The sequence below is a fragment of the Centruroides sculpturatus genome, unplaced genomic scaffold, assembly GCF_000671375.1.
Source record: "Centruroides sculpturatus isolate CEXI.00-Female unplaced genomic scaffold, Cexi_2.0 scaffold1143, whole genome shotgun sequence".
NCBI classification, from domain to species: Eukaryota; Metazoa; Arthropoda; class Arachnida; order Scorpiones; family Buthidae; genus Centruroides; species Centruroides sculpturatus.
In genome coordinates this window covers 151,184-165,778 of record NW_019392612.1, presented here as the reverse complement: position 1 = coordinate 165,778, position 14,595 = coordinate 151,184, and the positions used below count along the sequence as shown (strand labels likewise).

The following is a 14,595-nucleotide window of genomic DNA, read 5'->3' as shown; positions in this document are numbered from 1 at the left end:
GCCGAATACCGAATACCTAAAAACAGGAGTAAGAAATAACAAAAACACAGTAAATTAATCATTTTGGTATTTAGATTTAATGTTATCGGGTTAGTGTTGTTTGTTTATATTTATTTATAACTTATAACATGCACAAAATAAAAAAGAAAATAATATTAGTCACTTGTATTCACAATTTATAATTACAAAGATCATCACACGCACACACCTATTTGTTCGAGAATCGTCGCACACTTGTTAACACTTGTTAGTTCGTCTTACTGATTACCAGTTCACTCGATATGTTTCGTTAAAGGCGCTACAGTCGGTCTCAGCCAGCCAATGTGTTTCTGCAGCTAGACGTTGTTTCAAAACAGTTGTAATGGAATAAGTTTTAATTGAAAGAAGTCCAATAAAACATTTATAAAATCAAAATTTGCTGAATTTTATAAAAAAAAGCGTCAAAAATTTTAGACCGATATAAAAATGTTATATCTAATGAAGGACAATATATTAATACATTCGATTATTTACATTAAAAAAGCATTTAGTTAAAGTCTATTCAAATAAATAAAAAAAAAAAACATTACTTATTACTCATTCCAATAATTTCCATTTTTCGAAAAGTTTAAAACGTTAATAGAATGATATGCGTTATCAACTATTAATATTATTATAAATTGTTAAATACTGAAGTGTTTTAAGTTTATACTTCCCAATTATGTTGAATATTGGAAGGTGAAGTAATATATATATATATATATATATATATTATAATAGATTTCGGTATTATCGTTTGCATGGTTTATCATTATAAATAAGATTGATTTGGTTTATCTATAGATTATAATAGTGTAAACAATAGTTTTGGAACTTCCATTGCTTACATTACTTAGAGACTATGCAAATACTTTATAGCAGATTATTAATTAATTTATTATTGAAGGCATTATTAATTTTGAAGCATTGCTTATTAATTAATATGAATTTGGAATTAATATAATGGTTAAACGGGATATGTTAAAATAATGTGTATTGATATTTTCCATTACAATATACAATTTAATGAGGAAATTTGCTTTTTTATTGGATATATTAATTTTACATTATTATATAATCAGAAAGAACATTAATCTTGATAAATTACTATAAAAATCAATTAGAAAATAGCATTTAAAGCGTAAACATAGTTTAAATTTTTACTTAGAAAAGTTAAAGCGAAAGTAGGAGTATCTATGTAATTTTTGTATATATGAATTTTCATTATAATATTTGATATACAACTAACAATTTCTAAAATTGGACTAAAGATTTACAGAAAATTTTTATTTATTTTTAAATTAAATATCAAATGAAATTATTTTACAACTTTATTTAAAAAAACGATGTTTATGCGGATATTCCTTTAATTCGTGAAACATGAAGGTTTTCAGACTCCTTGGAAATGATATGCTTTAAATATATTAATTAATATAACTATCGATCCAGTTTACAAAATGTTTATCTAATTACAAGATTACCTTGTTTTCTTTGTTTAGGTCAGAAAAAATTATTTTTCTCTTAATGAATCGCAGTTTCGTCGTTTAAAATACCGGATGATTCGTCAGAATAACCTTTTCCACTCGAGAAACCAGATGATCCAATAATTGAATAGTCTTCGTCATCAGGGATACTTACGGACGTGTCAATATTTTCATTATGCCTAAAACCAGAATAGGAATCGACCGTTCTGCAATTAGAAAAATCTGAATATGTTCGATCCTGGTTCTGTCTAGTCGAAAAATCTTTGTTGTATTTAATACCATTCTTCTTGCATATCTCTGCAATAATATTTTCATCAAAAACGTATTCTGGAGAAATGTATTTTGATAAATAATCACGACTTTCCTCAGAATTTTTAAATGGACAATATAACTTCAGAAATAATTCCGAACAGGAAAATTTACAACAGTGATCCACTGCATAATGAAGATGGACTTTCTTCCGTTCTTATGAAAGGAAATAAATAAATAAATATTTAATAAAGCTAATAAAGATAATAATAATAATAATAATAATAATTACCTTCATTGTTTCGAAGTTCGAATTTACTGTCACAGATGCAAGATAAGATTTTCATAAAATAATTCAAGCTACAGATTTTGTTATTAACGGCGTAATAATTTTCTGCGGTAGTGAAAAAAACAAACATCACATAGATGTATAAAACAACCATATTTTCTGGTATGAAATAAACTAAATTTTAAATTCGGTAGGTAAATTTCCAGATGTAAAGTTTTTCTTACTTCATTGGAAAGTAAAGCTAATACTTACACTATCGACCTTGAATGAGTTTTCACCAATCAGAAACATCCTGTTTACAATCGAATTAAATTAAAAATGATTGTATATATTATTAAAATTTAAATACATTATATTCCGTTATTATGAATTACTTTATCTTAGCTGCTTTAATTTTAACGACAAGTTTTATATAGAAGAAAATTTGACATTTAGTGACATTTTAAAATATTTAGATAACATTTTACGGCTGAGATTTTTTAAATGCATTTTATATTGATACAATTAAAAGAAACAATATCAATAATTTCTTTTCAAAAAGACTCGGTTCGATTTGCTCTGTCTATTGAAAAAAATTAACCATTAGTGTTGACATAATGACTTTAATTTCACGAATGCATAGTCATTTTTAGTGGTAAACATGCTTTTTTATATTCAAACTCGTGGGTACAATTTTATTTATTTTTTCAAGATTGTGACTTGTTATAATTGGAGTGTTTACAGCCTTTTTATATTGTTGTGCAATCGATACATTATGTTATATTTGACATTTGAATAATCTTGCAAAACTATTCTATAATCTCAAAAAAATTAAACTGCACTGTTTTAAAATACACTAAACATTTCTATCTTTTAAACAATGACGACAATATAATTAATTTCAATTATAATACCTACACACAAACGCTTATGTGTATTTGAATGGATTTAAGCAACAAAAATCGAAATGACATTCAAACCATACGTGGTAAATGCAAATACGTTGGCTGCAATGAGCGAACTTCATAAAGTGTGAGTGTTTAATAACAATGTATTTTTGTGTTTTGAATACATTTTTTTGTTTACGCATAGAATGTTCTATTTATTTTTAGGGAGACAATTAGGCCTACTTTTTTTTACTACCTTTAATCACAGATTGACGAAAAAAAAACTGAAAAAATTGATTTACATGAGTAAACAATACAGAATTCACAAAAACCACACTTTTGTACATACTTTTTAATTGAAATAGATTCGGCTACAAAAGTCAAGTTGATAGGATTTTATTATACATATATTTGTTACAGTTTGTTACTTAAAAAAACATCGCTTTGCCTTATTGAAACAATAAGGCAAAGCGATTTAGTGGAAGAAAGAAAAAAAAAAAAAAAAACTCGCTAGCAATCGCATGGCTCAAAGATATCAGCATGTTTCGTCCATGGTGGAAGAAAACAAGGTGTACCATTGAGCATTTTTTATAACGTCTACAGACGTCATATGACGTCACGTACGAACAAAGGGATAACAAGGCTAACGAATAACCTTTTAATGATGATTTCTAAACTTAATTTTTAAACATTTCTTAAAATGTATGAAGATATTTTCGATNATATTGTCTTTTCATATTTTAGTTATGTCAACTGTAGGAGCAGGCTATATGATACTGACTATATTTTTCTTTATTGTATTATTTACTCCCAATAAATAAATCTGCTAATGCAAAATGGTTAAAAACTGTTGATCAAAGCCACAAAGATGAACAATATATATGATCCATGATAATGAATCATATATATTGATCATTCTTGATATAACTAGTGCTGACAAGATGGAGGGGAAACAGAGACTATAGCCCTGGGTCTTGGAACTGAAATCAGTGTTATAAATTGCTTTTCTAGACTTTAAGCATTTGAAATTACATAAAATTATAATTATAAAGGGGGAAATAATGTATGATATCATGTGATTTTTTTTTTGTTTGTTTTATGATTTCTTGCAAAAATGTCAGAAATTTCAAATACATAATAACTGCTTGAGCATATATATAGATAGGGTTACCATATTCATTTAGTATAAATTCCTTTTAATGATACCATGCTAAATAAATAAAGATAAACTTTATCCATGATAGATATATAATATTTTTAAATTTGTTTTGTACAAATAATTTGTACTTTCCATGCTTAAGACTGATTTTGTCCGCACGTCGGAACGCGACTGGGCACATTTGTCTCCAGGAAAACGAATGTCATGGAAATACAATTTCTTTATTTCTATTTGATTGATTATAACAATCAAATACTACGTAAATAACCATTGACGAAATACGAAAATCGGTTATTCTTGCTAATTTTATTCTGTGTAGCGAATACACGATCTAACTATGGACAGTTGTTCGTACGTGACGTCATGCGCAAATCAATGCTTTTTCTGACCCAGAAATGAACACCTTACTTTCTTCCATCATGATTTTGTCATAACACAATGGCGTCACAGTTAATCAGCTTTACAACCTTAATCCGATAGTTAAATAACTTAACGATAAGAACGATAATGATAAGAAATACTTTGGCAAATTTAGTCCTAAATAAATAAATGAAATGTTTATTCTAAATTCTTATATATTGATGCGAAAGACAATTTAAAAAATACTTTCCACAGAGAAATATCCTCTTAGGAAGACAAATAGCATCTATTTATCTACCAAATAAATGTGGATACTGTACTAACAAGTCGCTTCAGGCAAGTCTTACTTGACTTGCCTGAAGCGACGCCCTCTTTGTAAGTTATAACTTATGAAAAACTGAAAAATCAATATACAAAATATAATGCAAGTATCGTAACTAACCGCTTTTTTTAAAGATAAACACACAAAATAAGTAAGTTAATCTTAAATCTTTTAATAATTTTGTTTCTTCTGAAACAACACAAATAATGATAAATATTACTTCAAAATGAAAAAAATACGGTATTAATGTGAGGCTCCGGAAGAAACCTGCTGAGGAAACAAGTTTTCTGACTATTACAATCTCTGTGTATACAGTCGACTACCCTATAACGCGGTAGATACATTCCACTTTATAAGAATTTCACGTTGTAGGAATCCTTAAATACATGAGCCAATCACAACACGGCACGTGTGCAATTTATGGACTACGGCTGTTCGAAAGGTTTTGTTCCGTAAAATTAATCGATTCTAGACTGATTTGACTCAACATTTCCAAAACACACATAATTTTTTGGGAATAATCCATATAAACTATGCTATAAACAAAAAATTGTAGGATTACTTACCGAGTGTGTACCGTTCGACGACGCCATTGCTTAAGCTTGTTTTCGTCGTGGAGCGGAGCATTGAACAGCGGGCGCATGTTTTCTGATAAATTATTTTTCTGCGAAAAATTCGCTGAACTTTGGAGACATCATTAATATAAATATAATTTTTATGCTCGTTGAATAAGAAATGTTTTTTTTTCACAAGAAATGTATAAAATTACAGTACTGTAATAGACTTACGGTACCTAATTTATATACTGTACAGACGATAGTAAACTCAACTTACCCGCCTAAACTCTCCGTAGCGTAAGTAGTTCGGCTGCTCGTCCACTATTGATCCAGATTCGACCAATCCTGTCGCGACACGAGTCGGTGACGACGTTCTACCGTATTTTATGAGTCTCTTTTAGCGTCTTTATACGAATACGGTCGCAATTTTTTCGCCGCGATATACGAATCCGCATTATATGAACCCGCGTTATAGGGGGGGTCGACTGTATTGCACTACGTAAGTGTAACTCTCAACTTATGCGAACAGGCAACTGAAATCTTAGGGTACAGTTCATTCATGAAGTTGAAGAAGTTAAAGGATTGTTTACTCAGTCATAAAGTACCATTATAGTACGAGTGATGTTTATTTCCGATAGGCAGTATACGGCTCCTATTGTGCCTTGCTTTATGTATCACTAAAATTTAAAACTTTCAGAAAAAGGAATGATTTTCTTAAATAAATATACTGTGTATGGTGTATACCAGTGTTCTGCAACTTTTTTCTACTCGCGGCACACCTATGACTCGACACGACTCAATAGAGCACACCAAAATGTTATTCCCCTCAAAAACGTATGATATGATACTATTAATAGAATTTCGTAATGCCATAAACCTATTATTATTATTATTATTATTATTTTGAGTTTTGTGAATTATACTCGGTTGACCCCGATGGCTGTGTACTATGCCGGACCAGAGTCAAGGTATAGTAACTTCAAAACAAGACAAAAATTTAATAAGTGTCAGTGTGTGTCTGTATTCTGGAATTTCATAACAATATGGCATGTATTCAATATAGTGGTCTTCTGTAGTATGATGTATGTGTAGAAACACATACATCACACTACATTCANTGTCAGTGTGTGTCTGTATTCTGGAATTTCATAACAATATGGCATGTATTCAATATAGTGGTCTTCTGTAGTATGATGTATGTGTAGAAACACATACATCACACTACATTCAATTGTAATGTTTCCAGGCTTTCGTGTAGCATGATACCTGTACAGGAGAGAACGACAGGTACAATAAGCAACCTATCCGTCCTCCATAGATGCCTTATTTCCTGGGAAAGTTCTGTGTACTTACTAATTTATTCAGTGAATGTGTTTTGTACATTGTGAGTGTTGGAACAGATATGTGTATAATGTATGTGATTTTATTGTGTTTGTCAATGAGTGTGATGTCTGGTCTGTTGTGGTAAATTGTTTTATTTGTGATTATGGCTGTTGTACATTTTGTGCGTCTGTGTGTTGTTTTCCAATACTGTTTGTTGAACGTATTTGTAGTATGATTCGTGGATGTCTAATAATTTGTGTATGTTTATAAGCTCTTGATGTATTTACTTGATTATGTCTATTTAAGTTATCTGTCTGTGCCAAGAGCTTTCAACCAGAAGTGATGTGTTGTATGGTTTCTGGCATGATGTGACATTTTCTGCATGTGTCGTTTGTGATTGTTGTATCTTTGAGTATGTGTTTTCTGTAGTTTTTAGTATTTATAACCTGATCTGTATGAAAATCATGAATCCTTCCGTCTCCCCAAAGAGGCATCCCCGAGCTAACCAGCTGTTTGATGCAGTTTTCTCAACAAAATCCTGGGCCAGGTCATAGGGATGTCTGCCATGGAGTGCCTTTCGCACCCATGATTGCTTAATGGTGTCTATGCTATTTATATGTTGTTTCGTGTCTATACGTTGTGAATGTAAATTTAATGGTGTATTATTTGAGTCTGCTAGAGTTACTGCTAGATGTAACTGTGATGTTTCTTGTTTTTGTAGAAAAACTCTCGCAATGTTTGCATTTGTTTGTAGTGGAGATTAACTATGTCGATCAGGCCACGTCCGCCATCTTTACGTGGAAGGTTTAATCTTTCTATGGCAGATTTAGGATGATGTTGTTTATGCTTAGTAAGCGTTGTTCTTGTTTTCATTTGGAGTTGCTAGAGATTTGTGTGAGTCCAATAGAATAAGCGAGTACTGGGACGACAAATGTGTTTATTGCTTTAACAGCATCTTATTTCATCAGTGAATGAAATACACTAACATAAGAAACACAACAACTGTGATAAAAATATATAAATAAAACTTGAAATTAATAGAATATGTAAAAGTTCATGTCACACCTTTCCCCTTGTGACGGCACACCGATTGCGGAACACTGGTGTATAGTACTGTAAAAGCCATTTTACAGTACTATACACCAGCCAAAAGAAGAAAAAAAGAAGTAAAATAGTAACAAAACTTAAGACACACATACGAACGAGTGAGTGCAACGATCTAGCATTGTGCATTTGGAAAAATGCGAACTTGTGGTGTATAAGTGTCATTGCATACATTGCGTATTAATGGTATGTTTTAAAAAAATATACATGTGTTTGGATTAAATTTGTATAATTTACTTTTTGTAAAATGTGATATTCCGAATACTATATATGTTATTTCTTTTTTGACTGTTGAACACAAGATTGTGTTATTAATTAAACACTTGGCTTTTTTCCATCTTTATTCAATTGACTGAATAAAGATGGAAAAAGCCAAGTGTTTAATTAATAACACAATCTTGTGTTCAACACTCAATTACTATGGTTGTTGAAATATTGAATATAAATGGGGTTTGCTTGCAAAATCCGCGCGGGCGAAGTCGCGGGTAACAGCTAGTTTTAAATATCTTTAAAAGTTGCAATAAAACTGATAAAATATTAAGAAAATTAAAGTGAACATGTGATCAAACTTTTTAGTAATTTTCAGGAAATACAGAAACGATAAGAATTACTTTGACAAATAATAAATATCCTATATAAATAAATAAATGAAATGTTTATTCTAAATTATCATACATTGATGCGAAAGACAATTACAACATGAAACTTGGCACTGATAATCGTTTAATCTAAGTTAATTTTCTTTCGAATTATCTGAATTTTCAATGTTTTCATTAGAACTTTGAACTTCATCTACCTCTGGATTTTCACCTACTTCATTATTTTCTTTCTCTAAATGTATCATTGGAACAGTTTCCATGGGCGTTATCACTATATCACCACTTACAGGTTTTATACATTTAACAGTATCATAATGTACCTTATTTTCACGTTTCGAATTATCTTTATCGGGATTGTTATTCACATTTGTACAAGTGGATTCACTGTTATCAATAATTTCAGTAATCTTTATGTCACTCTGACTTTCATCACTCTGTAACTCTTGATTTTCGTTTGAATAGGGATTGTCTAAATCCATGTAATGCTATAAAAAGTAAAAAAGATTACTTGATAAATATTCGTTCAATATGGATGAATTTTTATTTATACAGTGATCGCCACTTATTGTGCTTACTGGTTAATGTTATCAGTCGCTTAATGTAATCAAAAAATGATTTCCCCTCCCCCCAAATCACAACAAGCGTTAACAACAAACGTTAGACTTTTACACAGAAAATGATGTATAAAACATAGAGCATTTTCTGTTGTTATCAGATTAAACTAGATATTTATAACTGACAAAATAGGACTAGTTTAACCACCCAATCTCAGTTACGGATCAGCTGGAGCTCCACCCACTATACCAAGTGACGCCATCTTAACATTTGAAGTGGAGCTGGTCAAGATAGAAGTTAGAGTTTTAACAATAAAATTATATTTATGTTTTATATATTTCCCAATCACATTCCATTTAAACCTTCCTAACTGAATACTAGGACGTCGCGTGACTGTCGTATTGCGATAGAACTGAGGCGGAACCGGAAATAAGTAATCCTTGTACCTGCCAGCTACGAGAGTCACGACCCTTCCATTTCCCGATATGGAGAAGCGATCCAAGAACAAAGCAATTGCCATTTATTGTTTTGCTCGATTTTCGCGCCTATTTTCCGTTAGGCGCACCAGGGCTGCAGAGTCGGTAAAAAACACTCGACTCTGACTCCGATTCCTGATAATTTTAGTAGGCTGACTCCGACTCCGGAATAATTAAATACCAAGTTATTTTATGGTGGGCAGAACACTCGTAGGGGGTTAGCCTACTCTGAACTCTGAAAGAAGCCCCGGGAATTTATACAAATACTTTTATAGTTAGTATTTTTAATATTTAACTTACATTAATATTTATTTATATAAAAAATTAATTTTTAACAAATATTTAATAAGAGGAGAAAGGGAGCGATAAAATCTATATATATTCGACAGCATTTGCACTTCAATTTCATCCTTCCAGAAGAGAGTCCAAATAAAAAGTGTGCGATCTAGCTAGCTACTTCAGCCCCTTGTTCAGAAAAGAAAAATATGTACTCTGATCAATTAGTCTGGCTCATTCAGAAAAATAGAGTACTTATTTAAAGCAGGGATAATGAAGGAATGATTCAAAAATATTCAAATTCAATTGGGTAAAAATATAAACACAAATACTACAAAGAATACTACATATTTAAAAATTAAATTGATGCATTTTGTATTTAAAATAAATGAATTATAACAAAATACTAAAAGATTTTTGAAAATTAATAAATATATAATAAATTTTCTTTCATTTAAATAAAAAAAACTAAAGTAAATTTAAAATCGGGAGTCGGAGTCGACACATTTTTTTCCGACTCCGACTCCATAGCCCTGAGGCGCACTCAATGCTTTTTTACCCCTAGGCCTAAATTCCATTAGGCACGCTCAGTCGCAACATAGAGCACGACGTTATCAATTGCCTCTATATATCGAAAACTCTTCAATTCCTATTTTTTACATTTAAATGGATCCGTATTACATTTCTGGATTCCTCGTCTCAATTAATGGAAAATGGCAGAGTTTAATCAAAATCTAATTTGAGAACGAACACAATTCTGTACCTTATAGATGAGGCTTTGCTATCGCTCCGCCTCAAAAATAGAAATTCTGAAAAATAAAGAATTTTTTCTTTACAAGATACTCTTATATAATGCAAATATTACTTTTATATCTTACACAATGTTCTTCATAAAATTATACGAAAATAATAAAAACTTTATTGTTTATTATCTCTCTTTCACAAATCCAAAGGAAGAGAAATTTCTATTTCTATTACTTAATTATCCTGGAATAATACTTTATAATGACCTCATGCATATTCTTTTTAGAAAATATATCTGTTATATTATATGGGGTGTCCTGATTGAAAATGATACATTTTAAATCGCTGTCAAAATTCAATGTGTAAAGGTAAATGCATTTAATGCACTTCATGAGAAAGTGAAACTGCGTAAATTTTCCTTAGAATAAATTGGTGCGCGCAGAATAATTAGCGTATCATTAGCTGAGAATCGCTGTTCTGTGACTGTTCCTCTTGAATAAGATATATTTAGAACATCGAAAACTTTAAATAAATAAATAAACGTTGGAGTTACCAGCGAGGTTGCGGCCGTAAAACGTGAACTTCGGCCGCAACCTCGCTACCATTGTAATATTGCATCTATTTTTATTTATTAAATAACATCATAAGTTGATTTCCTCTAGTTTTGTGAATACAGCCTAATATGCTTTTCTATTTATATTGTAGAACAGGTGGATAATTTTTTGTTTCTGCGATCGACTTTCATTACATAAAATCTTGTCGCGATTTATTGTTAGACAAAAAATAACATCACTACGTAACGTAAGTTTATAGTAAGCTACTATGTATACAGTATAAGCAAGTATTAGTGCTTTCTCTCGTTCGTGATTTAATATAGAAAGTAACTGAATTGGATTCTTTTTTAATTCGATAAAAATACGCACTTGAAAATATTGTGGCAATACATCGAAAATTTTTTTCGCTATCTCTAGTTGACTACCCCTGCAGTGAAAACATATCCCCTGTACACTGGCTGCCCTGCAAGATGGCGGCTGACGGATATTTTTATCAGCCTCTTGTTATCAAAATAGTGTTGAACCAACGTGATCACAATAAACGACGGCCACTGTATTTATTTTTGTCATATTTAATAGACACCGTTTATTCAAAAATTACATAAAAGTTTCCGGTAGAAATCCTTAGAGTAAATAGTTTAATCAGAATAGTCTAATGATTAATTTACAAAAGATCACAACACCATTAGTGCTAAAGTATCAAATCATTAAATAATTTAATCAACTACACTATAACATGGTAATTCTTGATATTGCCAAATCGGTTAATGCTCTCTAAATAGATATATATGAAAGAACATTTTTAATATTTTAAACAGAATATTATTTAAATATTTATACTCAATTTACAACAACATACTTTACATTATTTATCTACCAGTATTTTTCTTCTCATAGAAAATACGAGCAGTACTATCGCATTAATAAAAAAATCAAGCAACGAGTTGCGTTAACGTTCCCGGCTGTTATGATACAATATTTTATTTAAAATACTGCTTTTATATTATTAAACATAAAAATATAATTGTGTGGCGCTACCTGTTAAAAAAACTTTTTATATAATTAATTATTATAAAATGGCAAAAAACTGAATTTCGAGGGCAGTGATAAGTTAAAAAAAATGTAAATGCTAATGACGAGTAAAATCATCAAGTCCAACCCTTCTCGAGATATGACAGGACCTCCCTCCTCTACCTTCAACCATCAAAATTTAGTAGCATGAATGTCCCTTATGCACAAGTCACTGAACCAAATTCCGTTACTTAATCGTTACCCATTTAGATGATAAATGAAATAGACGCCAACACACACACGCACAATTTTTTTCCCTTTTTATTCACTTTTTTGGGTTCAAAGGGTCTCAAAATAGAGATTTGCAAAAACTCAGTGTGTCAAATTTGACACGATTCCAATACTTATCCTTGTTATGGGAAAGTATTGGAATCGTGTCAAATTTGCATTCGTATACATAACAGTTGGAAAAGCAAAATTAAAAATTTTATGAAAATGATAATTACGAATATTAAATACTGTATACATACCTGTTGCGTACTTTCTTCTAGCAGCATTCCTATTCTCTCACCAAGACGCTTAAAATCTGGGCGTTTACCTGGTTCTAAATTCCAACAGTCTGTCATAATTTCATATCTAAAATGAATTAAAATATATAATGATGCATAACTATTTCAAACAATATTAACAAATTGATTAATTTTATTTTATTAAAAGAATTGAAGTCACTAAAATATAAGACTTGGAATTATATTTATTTATTAAATGGTTAAATTTCATCACCAACTCCAATTCTCATAAAAACCAGTATGTACTACAGTAGACCCCCTATAACACTGTTGATAATTCCGTGTTATATGAATTCCATGTTTTACGAGTCACTTAGATTTTACAAATACGTGAGTCGTTCACAGCCTGGCACACGTATTTGTAAAATCTAAGCGAATCGTAAAACATGGAATTCATATAACACGGAATTATCAACAGTGTTATAGGGGGTCTACTGTATTTTAATTGGAAATGCTAATAAAATTTTTATTTGTTTATAGCAACGCGACACGAGCGATTTGCCTAGAGTAAATGTAAATGTCTCCCGGGAAGACTTTCTACGGGAAACTGGTTCCTATTTAGGTGTTACAAACGTGAAGAAGGAGAACTCCACGTGGTCAACCTGTTGACCAGGTGCGAGCTATGACCAACTACCAACGTTCAGTGATTTTATCCACTCGGCTACTTCTGGGCCAACTAATAAAATTAAACAATCACCTAAACGCTTTCTAGTTTATCACTAAAAAATTAAATTAAATCATCTTTGATTTTTTAAGAATATCTTTGATAACAGGCATCTGCAACGAAAGTCTTACGTAGGCGCTCGTACACTCCGACTTTTAGCAGTTTAACTTAAATAACTACAAAAAGTTTTTATGATAATGGGAGTGTTATCTGGTAAAGTTGTGATTTTTGCATTCTATTCTAAAGGAGAGTGAACGCAATATGATTTCTTCGGAAATCACGGCAATTTACATCGCAGCTGACGTCTGTACACGATAAAATTGCAACGATCTGACTAAATTCGACCGATAAAAAAATTATACTCTGTTTTCAATTGCATGAAACCTACAGATTCAAACTTGACTAACCAGAACCAGTACATGCCATCCATATAATTATATATATATTCAACTTATATAATTATATAGATATCTACAATATATTATTATTAAAAGAAAATTAAAGAAGTTTTCTTCCTTCATTTTGCTTACATAAAATTTACAATTAGAGTTTGCACAATTGTGCTTTGCAAGTTTAGTTGTTCACAATGATCATAATTAAAGTATCCATATTCAATGCTGATACAGTATTTAGCAACCCAAATTTAACCAAATCTAGTATGGTGGCATGCAAAAGGCATTTCCCATAAAAAATATTTAAAAAATTAGCACCAAAACTCGTCACTACAACACTTTTGATGATTTAAATGCAGCAAACATTTCACTTGTGTAAGATACTCGTGGTATACGAAAACCTTAACAACACGAAATGTTGTTCAATAAGAATGATCTCCATTCTGAAAGTATGAAACCGGAAGGCATGAAGTGGTTCGGTGTCAACTGTAATTGATCATCTATAGTTCCTTCTCACATACAATGTGATACTGTCTTTCAAGGCTGCCAAGTTTGTAATATGTCCTCGATAAACTACACTTTTTAAGTGTCCTCATAATTGAAACTGCTGTTTTGTTGCTTTCAGTGCCAGTGACAAATTTTTTAAAAATGTCTTCTGCATGTCCTGACATAACGCCAAACCAAATTTGGTTGTATTTAAACTGCTAAATATCATTTTGAACAATGTTGAATATCAGGTGACTGTACTTTAATTACAATCACCTGATATTTAGAAGCAAGTAACTAATTTTTTTGTTATTAGTTCATTATATGTTCTTGATATATCAAATGTCTTCTAAGACCATCATATGTCATTAATAATACAGTGGTACCTCAGGTTACGAACGCCCCAGCATACGAAATTTTCAGGATACGACATGAAATTCGAACATATTTTTGCTCCACGATACGAACAAAAACTCACCATACGACGTTACATTAGTTCGCATTTTTCATTTGTTTTTCTTACTACAGTTATTTTTTT

The 14,595-nt window shown here is 30.9% G+C and overlaps 2 protein-coding genes across 4 annotated transcripts in view; both read right to left on the bottom strand.

Moving 5' to 3' along the window:
- Positions 1-1,085: 1,085 nt before the first annotated feature.
- On the bottom strand, positions 1,086-2,289 carry LOC111617692. Of its 2 annotated transcripts, XR_002755463.1 has the most exons (3): positions 2,044-2,289; positions 1,500-1,967; positions 1,086-1,431 (listed from the first exon to the last, which is right to left on the bottom strand). XR_002755463.1 is itself a non-coding variant. In XM_023358978.1 (2 exons), the coding sequence occupies exons 1-2, from the start codon at positions 2,192-2,194 to the stop codon at positions 1,540-1,542; spliced, it is 579 nt and encodes a 192-aa protein (XP_023214746.1). In that variant the 5' UTR covers positions 2,195-2,289; the 3' UTR covers positions 1,086-1,539. The 2 variants fall into 2 exon arrangements, 1 of the variants encoding a protein (XP_023214746.1); XM_023358978.1 differs by having other exon boundaries at positions 1,086-1,967.
- Positions 2,290-8,378: 6,089 nt separating this feature from the next.
- Positions 8,379-14,595, bottom strand: part of LOC111617690 (platelet-derived growth factor receptor alpha-like) — a 12,858-nt gene continuing 6,641 nt past the window's right edge. For both annotated transcript variants that reach the window (XM_023358974.1, XM_023358973.1), the window contains exons 2-3: positions 12,477-12,582; positions 8,379-8,815 (exon numbers count right to left, since the gene is read on the bottom strand). In XM_023358974.1, the coding sequence (XP_023214742.1) occupies positions 8,465-8,815; positions 12,477-12,582 (457 nt within the window). In that variant the 3' untranslated portion in view covers positions 8,379-8,464. The remainder of the gene's footprint in view (positions 8,816-12,476; positions 12,583-14,595) is intronic.